Source organism: Dipodomys ordii, unplaced genomic scaffold, assembly GCF_000151885.1.
Source record: "Dipodomys ordii isolate 6190 unplaced genomic scaffold, Dord_2.0 Scaffold1, whole genome shotgun sequence".
In the NCBI taxonomy this organism is placed as follows: Eukaryota; Metazoa; Chordata; class Mammalia; order Rodentia; family Heteromyidae; genus Dipodomys; species Dipodomys ordii.
Window position 1 is genome coordinate 39289827 of NW_012267217.1, and position 9931 is coordinate 39299757.

Sequence of the window (9931 nt, forward strand, 5' to 3'; positions counted from 1 at the left end):
TGACCTTTTAGAAATTTAGGTCTACATAAGTCTGCTTAGGAAAAAACCAACAAATAACTATGCAATGGCTCCTTGTGTGCTTACTATAAAAAAAATCCACATATATGGTGAATTCTTTCATGTAGTAGCAAATAAAGGTATAATCTGTCAGATAGGGTAAATAGGATTTTATAGATCCTTAACTTTTAGAGCTCTATAAATTTTCAGGCTTGACTTCTATAATAAAGCCATCAGAAGATGTTGGCTATATTTTTAAGCCAATTTTTTAAAACATTTGATTATGGACACTTTGAATTGGATACAAAATAAGAGAATATACTTTATGCTTTTTAACATTCTGCCATTCTTGTAGGATGTTTCTTTATCCACCCTCAACTTATTGTTTTTCCCAGTAACAATTTGCTGTTACTTGTATTTGAAGATTCTGAATCTGCCTTGTTGCAGAACAGTTAAAAGAGCACCACTAGCCTGACACTGATAGCTTACACCTGTAATCCTAGCTGCTCAGGGGGCTGAGAACTGAGGATCGAGGTTTGAAGACAGTCTGGGAAGGAATGTTCATGAGACTTTAATCTCCAATTAACCACCATAAAGTTGTTTATGTGGTCCACCGTGGCCCCAGTAGTAGAGTGCTAGCTTTGAACATAAAAGCTCAGGATCCGTGCTGCGCTCTGAGTTCAAAATAAAACAAACGTTCTTATCCACCATACTTGCTTATCAAAGTTCAATGAAGTTTTCTTAATACTATCATTCTAAACAAAGTACAGAAATATTTTAGATATTGAAACATATATGACCACAGTGCTCACTTGTAAATCTTAATTTTAGACTTTAATGTTCACCAAAGTAACTTTCATAAGATAATTTCTTTTCTTTCTTCTTTTTGGTGCCCATCCTGGGGCTTGAACACAAGGCCTGGGCACTGTCCCTGAATTATTTTGCTCAAGGCTAGTGCTCTACCACTTGAGCCACAGCTCCACTTCCGGCTTTTAAAATATTTTTCTTTTTTGGTGGTTATTTGGAGATGAGAGTCTCAAAGACTTCTCTGCCTGGGAGATGATGGCTTTGAACCTTGATCCTCAGATCTCAGCCTCCTGAGTAGCTAGAATTATAGACATAAACCACCATTGCCTGGCTCTGAGATAATTTCTTAAACATTTCTTCTAAAGGGCTGGGCATGTGGCTTAGTGGTAGAGTGCTCGCCTAACATGTATGAAGTCCTGGGTTTGATTCCTCAGTACCATATAAATAGAAAAAGGCAGAGTGGTGCTGTAGCTCACCGCTGGTACTCGGGATCTGGGTGCTGGCCCTTAGGTTTTTCACTACCATCTCAGCCACACCTTTACTTCTGCATTTTTGCTGGTTAATTGGACATTAGAGTCTCTTGGATTTGTCTGCCCGAGATGGCTTCAAACCATGTTTTTCAGATCAGAGCCTCTTGATTTGAGTAGTGAGATTTCAGGAGTGAGTTACCAGTGCTCCAGATAACCAAAGTCATAAGGAGAAAGGCCAAACACTATAGATAAGCTACCTTGCTCCAGTCAATGCCTTTGTTCATGTAACATACATTTTAATCTGTAGACCAGTTTCTGAAAAGATGAAAAAAGCTGTTGTGGCAGTGGAAACTCCTCTCTAGCAGCGTGATGTCAAGGAACAAAGGGAGGAGGGAGCCCACATTTTGCTTCTGAGAACTAGAAAGGGCCTTATGATATTTGAATTGAATCATATGGAACAACTTGAATGGTAGAAAAGTTGGAAGTTGTTGTAATCGATAATACAAACCTTCTTTGATTCCATTCTTACCCCCACCCCTACCTCTTCTTCATGGCATATGCTAGTTGATAAGTAGGAAATACCAAAAGCAGCTGCTGTGCTGTTCATAGTCATCCTTACTAAAGTTTAAGGAAGCTATAATTTGAGTGAAAAGACCCGAGTTCTAATTTTAGTTGAGCCTTTTATGTGTGCTTATGGTGTTGGGGATGGAACACAGACCTATTCTTACCCTGAAGGAAACTCCCATCTCATTTCCTCAGTTATATTATAAGAAAACCACAAACTTGTTTTTCTTGCCAGGTTTTTGCAATGATTTGCTTAACTAGAGTACCAACCTATATAGGTAAAAGCAAATTGGCATTGCAGTCTAAAAGTATTTTTTTCCTGCTAGGAATGTTATGGTTGCTCATTCTTTTTTTTACAGGAAATTATTGAGTACCTGCCATATGCCCGACTCTGCTAGGATAAGGATATAGGAGTGGACGGGATAGGAGTTTAAATGGTAATTTTTGGAGCACTTAGTGTGTACTGGGCACTGTGCTAATGCAGGAAGGTGTAAGTAAATCCCCAGCTGCTCACACAGCTGCAAATAATGTCCATATGCTGAAGATGCCCAGATTTTTTTTGGGGGGGGTCCTGTCCTGGGGCCTGAACTCTGGGCCTGGGCACTGTCCCTCAGCTCTTCAGCTCAAGGCTAGCACTCTACCACTTGAGCCACAGTACCATTTCTGGCTTTTTTCTTTTTTTTTTTTAATTTAATTTTATTTTATCTGTGAACATACTGTACAGAGGAGTTACAATTACATGGGCAGGATAATGCGTACATTTCTTACCAAGCATTGCAGCCTCCTCCTTTGTTTACCCTTCCCATCCCTTCCCAGCCTCCCCCCTCCCTGGCTTTTTTCTTTTTGCTTATGTGGTGCTCAGGAATCAAACCCAGGGCCTCATGCATGCAAGGCAAGCACTCTACCACTGAGCCACCTTCCCAGCCCCCAGATTTTTACCTCTTGGCTTGACCTCTGTGACTTCCAGTATTGCATCCTTTTCTTTTCTTTTTTGGTTTGCTTGTGTGAGCTTGTGTGTGTTTCTGTTCTGGTGTTGGGGCTTAAATTCAGGACCTGGCCACTGCCCCTGAGCTTCCAGGTGTTCTTCTTTGAAGTTTTTTTTTTTGGTGGTGGTTAATTGGAAGTAGTCTCACAGACTTTCCTGCCTGGGCAGGCTTCCATCCATGATCCTCAGATCTCAGCCTCCTGAGTAGTTAGGATTGCAAGCCTGAGCCATCTGGGTCCAGCTAATTTTTTCATGTTTACTGATATTCATACAAAGAAATTTCCCTTTGGGCTTATTCAATAAATTTCAGCAAATATTAGGTTGATCTTATTCTATTTTTATGTCTGTTATTTCTTTTGAATTAGTCATTATGTTAATACAGGCAATGAAGGTCCAGCTTTAATGATAAACAATTGTACTTAGGGTGAAATGGGACTCCCTGACTCTCTCCATCAGCTGGGTGCCAGTGGTTCATGCCTGTAATCCTAGCTACTCAAGAAGCTGAGAGCTAAGAATCACAGTTTGAAGCCGACCAGGCAAACTCTGTAAGATCCATATCCAGACAACATAAAAAGTCAGAATTGTAGGCATAGCTCAAATGGTAGAACACTACTCACTTGCATAGGAGCACGAGACCTTGGGTTCAAGCTCCAATACTGGAACTAGGCAGGGGAAACCTCTGTATCATACAGCTGCTTCTGGCTGGGAAGGTGGCTCAGTGGTAGAGTGCTTGCCTTGCATGCCTGAGGCCCTGGGTTCCATTCCTCAGCACCACATAAGCCGGAAGTGGCGCTGTGGCTCAAGTGGTAGAGTGCTAGCCTTGAGCTGAAGAGCTGAGGGACAGCACCCAGGCCCAGAGTTCAGGCCCCATGTCTGGACCCCCCCCAAAAAAACAAAAACAAAAACATACAGCTGCTTCTTCCGTCTTCACCTTTGCTGACCTGGCTTTCCTTTGATTCTGCAAACACCCAACTTTTCCTAGCCTGGGCTCCAACATAGCAATTCTATTTGGAGTGTTCTTTCCAGAATGGCTCAATATTTCAGGTGAAATGTTACCTCTTCATTGTTCTTTTTCATTTTCACTTTTTTTGTCCTGGGGCCTGAAATCTGGGCCTGGGCACTGTCCCTGAGCTCTTTTGCTCAAGGCTAGCACTCTACCACTTTGAGCCACAGCATCACTTCTGTTTTGTTTGTTTTTTTTTCTGGTGGTTAATTGTAGATAAGAGTCTCACTGACTTCTCTGCCTAGGCTGGCTTTCAACCACAATCCTCAGCTCTCAGCCTCCTGAGTAGCTAGGATTACAGGAGTGAGCCACCAGGAGCAGGCTCCATCGTTCTCTTTCATGGCACTCTGTTTTTCTTTGCAGAACTTTGCAATGGGTAATTCATTCACACGTGTAATTATGTGTGTATTTATATATGCATGTGTGGTTGGCTTGCTCTTTGTCGCCAGTAACAACTCCATGAGGACAAGGTGGATTGGTGGATTTGGTCATGACTGTGGAATCATCAGAGTGGTTAACACATAGAAAGCCATCAGTGAATATTTGGGAATGACAATACAAGCTTAATACAGAGAAACAACTACAGATATTCCCTATTATGACCACAATAGGGAACTATGGTGTTACTGTAAACCCAGAGAAGCTGACTTAAGAGGCTGGGAAGGTCGCTCAGTGGTAGAGTGCTCACCTTGCTTGTATGAGGCCCTGGGTTCGATTCCTCAGCACCACATAAAGCAGAAAAAGCTGGAAGTGGCGCTGTGGCTCAAGTAGTAGCATGCTAGCCTTGAGCTGAAGAGGTGAGGGACAGTGCCTAGACCTGGAGTTCAGGCCCCAGGACTAACAAAAAAAAAAAAAACAAAAAAAAAAAACAAAAAAGTAGCTGACTTAACTGAAAAACAAGACACTTGCTAGTTTAAAAATGGACTGGAAGTTGCCCAAGTGACAAGAATGAAGAGTGTTGTAAGCAGAGGAAATAGCAAGAGAGTATGGGGATTTGGGGAAATGAAACAATGGCAATAGGGCTGGAGCTAAACGGGAAGATGTAGGCAGAGGTGGTTCTATGGATGAATAGTGAGCCTCAGCATTCGGGTGCATCCAAAGAGGAATGGAGAGATTTAGGTAGTGGAGTGAGGTAAGTTTGTGTTTTGGTGCTAGGAATCAAACCTGGGGTCTTGTAGATGCTAGGCAAGTATTTTGTCACTGAGCTACATACACTCTCAGCCCCAAGTCTGTAGGCTGTATTTTGTTAGTTTATTTATTAATTATTTATTTTTGACAGGGTCATGCTATGTTGCCCAGACTAACCTTGAACTCACAATCTTCCTGTCTCAGCTTCCTCAATGCTGGGATTGTAGGCATATGATGGTTGGAGGAATTCTGGGCACAAATGCAGCTCCTGGTCTTGGGAGTGAGAAGCTTGGCTGGGGACCTGCGGTCCTCTATTTCAGGGTCAGAGTGAGGAGTCAGCTCTAGCGAGCAAGGCTGATCCGAGTGGTAAAGGGAACGCAGGGATGTGCACTGCGCGCTTTGGGGAGCTTGAATGAAATGGCTGCAAGTGAAAGTCTTGGTAAGCTAGAATTTAAGTTAAAAAATAGCACTTAGCAATTTAAGTTCTATCATTCCCTTTAGGATATCAGTTAGGTTTTCTTTTCTTTTGTTTTCTTTTCTTTTTAATCTACAAGATTCTACCTTAAAAATGAATACTCTATTTTCAGGTCAGTATTTTTCCTCTAGTGCCACACACACACACACACACACACACACACACACACACACACACTTTTTGATAACTATAATAGTTGACATTTCCATTTTGAAGGGGATAGAATTTATGGTTTCGTAATGGTCCTTTTAATGGCTGTGTAATACTCCTTGCAATCATAGTTCAGAGATTTATAAAAGAATATGGATGTTTTCATTAAAACCATAGGAGCAAACCCATAGCTCACGCCAGGAGACTCCGATCTAGAGGATCAAGGTTTGAAACTAGTTTGGACAGGAAAGTCTGAGACTATCTCAAAACAATAACCAGCACAAAGGCAGTGCTACAGGTTTGGCTCAAGTGGTAGAGTGTCAGCTAAACCAGCAAGCTAAGCAAGCTTGAGACCCTGAGTTCAAACCCCATTACTGAAAAAATAACACCCCAAAAACCCCCACAAACATTATGGGAACAAAACCAGATGCAGGTGGTTCAAGCCTATAATCCTATCTACTCAAGAAGCTGTGATCTGGAGAATGGAAGTTTGAAGTTAGCCCAGAAAAAACATCCATGGGTTTCCATATCCAAACAATAGCAAGTAAAAAGCTGGGCTGGAGTGTGGCTCAAGTGGTGGATGGATCCATCACTTTCATATGGTCTTTTTGGCAGTTTTCTGTGTGACCCTATTTATTTAACAAGAAGTTGTTTCTTTCCTCACTCCAGCTGAAGAGAATGTAATGCAATGCAGGTCTATCTATATCATCAGCCAACTTGAGGTAGATTCCAGGGTGTGGGCCCCTCTTTGTGAAGAAGGAAAGAGGAAGAGAAAGGAGAACAGATTGTGAAGCGAGTTATGCGTACCTCTCAATTACAAGACTCTAGTTGAACATCTTCTACACACTAGTTGATCATTGAAATACTTGGTTAATAATCAAAACTCTATGAAGAACATGGTACTATTTTTTCAATACATTTTGATTATAAAAAACAGTACAGAGGGGTTACAGTTACACGAGTAAGGTAATGAGTACATTTCCTATCAAGCATTGTTACCTCCTCCTTTGTTTTTCCCCTATCATCCTTTCCTTCCCACCTCCCTAACTACTCCCCCGCACCCCCCCTCCAAAGTTGTAAAGTTCATTTTCAATGTAGTGTCTTGTACATCTCGTTGTTACAATGGGTCAACCTGTATCCCTATTTAAGCATTTTGTTTTCCCCCTCCCCCAATTAGAAAAGTGTATATACAGATGCAGGGCACCAGAATCAAATAGAGCAAAAACAGGGGTTATACTGTGTGGGAGGAACATACCAAAGAAACGATAAAATCACATAGTACATTATAAGTATGTTAAAAACAATAGCAAGAAAGAAAAAAGACCTGTGTCCCTGTCTTGGGGTTCATTTCGCTTAACATCATCTTATATGGTCATATGTACATAGATTTTGATCTTTTCTGCTTGTCCTAGACATATTCTAGTTATTGCAAAGAAGGGAAACCATGGGACCTATGTTTCTTTGGGCCTGGCTTACTTCACTTAATATAATTTTTTCCAAGTCTTTCCATTTCCTATTAAATGGGGCGATGTCATTCTTTCTGGTGGAGGCATAGAATTCCATTGTGCATATATATATGTGTATATATATATATATATATATATATATATATATATATATACCACATTTTCTTTTTTTTTTGGTCAGTCATGGGGCCTGAACTCTGGGACTGGGCGCTGTCCCTCAGCTCTTTAGCTCAAGGCTAGTGCTCTACCACTTGAACCACAGTGCCACTTCCAGCTTTTTTCTTTTTGCTTATGTGGTGTTAAGGAATCGAACCCAGGACCTCATGCATGCAAGGCAAGCGCTCTACCACTGAGCCACCTTCCCAGCCCTATGCCACATTTTCTTGATCCATTCATCTATTGAGGGGCATCTGGGTTTGTTCCATATCTTAGCTATTGTAAATAATGCTGCAATAAACATAGTTGTGCTGGTAGCTTTAGTATACCCTTGTTTGTATTGTTTGGGTAAATGCCCAAAAGTGGGATTGCTGGGTCATAGGGGAGCTTTATGTGGAGTCTTTTGAGGAACCTCCATACTGCTTTCCGAAGTGGTTGAACAAGTTTACACTCCCACCAACCTTTGTCCACATCCCCTCCAGCATCAGTTGTTATTAGATTTCTTGATTATAGCCATTCTAACTGGGGTGAGGTAGAATCTCAATGTTGTCTTGATTTGCATTTCTTTTATGGCTAGAGAAGTTGGACATTTCTTCATTAGTCTATTAGCCATTCTTATTTCCTCTTCAGAGAAGTCTCTCTTTAAGTCTTTACCCCACTTATTTATCAGGCAGTTGTTTCTTGGAAAATTTGTTGTTGGAGGATTTAATTTTTTGAGTTCTACGTATGGTTTAGATATGAGACTCGTGTCGGGTAATTGCATTCCACAGCTAAGGAAACCGGCTTAGTGATCTCCCCAGGGCCTCCAAGTACAGGGTGGATCTGGGATCTCAATCTCCTCTTTAGTTCTTCAAAGGCTTGCTTTCCACCACAGGTATTCAGTAGGATTTCAAGTAAAGAGCCAGTCATACTGTGCCCATCACTCTTAATGTTTTTACAATAGGAAGTCTGTGTATAACAAATAACTTATAAAGTAGTAAATGGAAAAGGTTTATGAAAATACACATGTAGGGTGTGGATCCACCATTAAAAATGAAATGTCCCTTGGGTCATTTTAGAACGAGACTAAAATTTGGATGGCTGGTTCAGTTCTGTTTCCAATAGTGAGGCTAAAGTAAATGCCTTTGTAAACTGTAGCACTTTACAGATTTTTAAGGGAGCAGTTATCTTCAAAAACTATTAGAGAACTGTGCACTTGGGGCTGGGAAGGTGGCTCAGTGGTAGAGCGCTTGCCTCGCATGCATGAGGCCCTGGGTTCGATTCCTCAGCACCACATAAACAGTAAAAAAGGCTGGAAGTGGCACTGTGGCTCAAGTGGTAGCATGCTAGCCTTGAGTTTAAGAGCTCAGGGACAATAGAGTTCAAGCCCCACGACTGACCCCCTCTCCCTCCCCCAAAAAAAAAGAAAAAAAAACTGTGCACTAGCCGATTAAAAAAGTTTCTTGATTACTTGGTATACACAAGAGTAACAGCAGCATTTGGCAACTCCATTGATAACTATCTAAAATCGTATTTTAGCCTGCAATTTTAATCTTTCTGAGATTGGGCTCTTTGTTAGAGCTTTAAAAAAAAAAGCATAAAAACAACCAAGAAAAGAGGTGTGAAATGGCAGTGAGATTACATTTCTTCTAATTTCGAGTCCTGCTCATTAGTAGATGTAATTAGTATAGAATAAGAAGATTAAGCCCAAACCAAAAACCCAAACAAACAAAACCACCAGAAAAAAACAAAAAGGGAAAACATGGGGGAGGAGGATATAAGGGTGACATTGATCAAGATGCATTGTACTCATAACCTGACATAGAATTGTCACCTTTCTGTACAACTACTTAATAAAAACAAAACAAAAAACAAAACAAAACAACGCCAGAAAGAGCCAGGTGTACGTGTTAATCCACAGCTACTACTGTGACACGGAAATGAGTTATGGGGTAAAGGCTTCATTCAGACCATCCCTGGGGACGCTCCGGTTCTGGACAGCCCCTTTGGCAATACACCAGGGTCTGAGTCTCCGGGCTCCCCGCAGTGGGAAGGAGGGACGCGCGTGGCCAGGTCCGCGCCTTTGCGTACACTCACGTGTGCACACGCTCGCGCACGCACACTACAAATACACACAGGCCCGCTCCCTGCGCTTCCCCACCCCCTCCCCCCCCAGTGAGGGGGGCGGGTCTTTTTCTCTTTAAAGAGCAGACGGTCTCCGCGCAAATCCAAGCTCTCTAAGGCCCCGGGGCCCGGACCCGAGCTCCACGCAGCCAATCAGCGTGGCGGAACGGCTCGAGCGCGGGTGACGCTACACCAATGGGCGACCGCGAGGGGCGGGGGCAGCGGAGGAGACACTATTGTTGATGAGGAGCGGCGGCGGCGGCGGCTGCACCACCTCGTTACTGCCGGCCGCGGCCCGGTCGCCTCATTCCCTGCACCCCAGAGTCCAGCTTCGTCACCCCAACGAGGGGGGGGAGGGCCTTCTCTCTGGCCTCGGGAATCCTCTCAGCATCCTCACAACAAAGCCCTCTCGTCTCGGCCCGGTCACCGGGGAGGGGAGGGGGACCATGTCCCAGCGGGTGAGGCGCAATGGGTCCCCCACGCCGACCGGCGCCCTCGGATGTAGTGCGGTCGCCACAGCCGGAGGACCCGGGAGCCGCCTGCAGCCCATGAGGGCCACGGTTCCGTTCCAGCTGAAGCAGCAGCAGCAACATGGCAGCCCCACGCGGAGCAACGGCGGCGGCGGCG

The 9931-nt window shown here is 43.2% G+C and overlaps 1 protein-coding gene across 1 annotated transcript in view; it reads left to right on the forward strand.

The window, feature by feature from the left end:
* The first annotated feature begins 9581 nt into the window (after nt 1-9581).
* The window catches only part of Fam117b (family with sequence similarity 117, member B), a 62297-nt gene continuing 61947 nt past the window's right edge, over nt 9582-9931 (forward strand). The window contains exon 1 of the mRNA XM_013015735.1: nt 9582-9928. Coding sequence (XP_012871189.1) covers nt 9751-9928 — 178 coding nt within the window. The 5' untranslated portion in view covers nt 9582-9750. The remainder of the gene's footprint in view (nt 9929-9931) is intronic.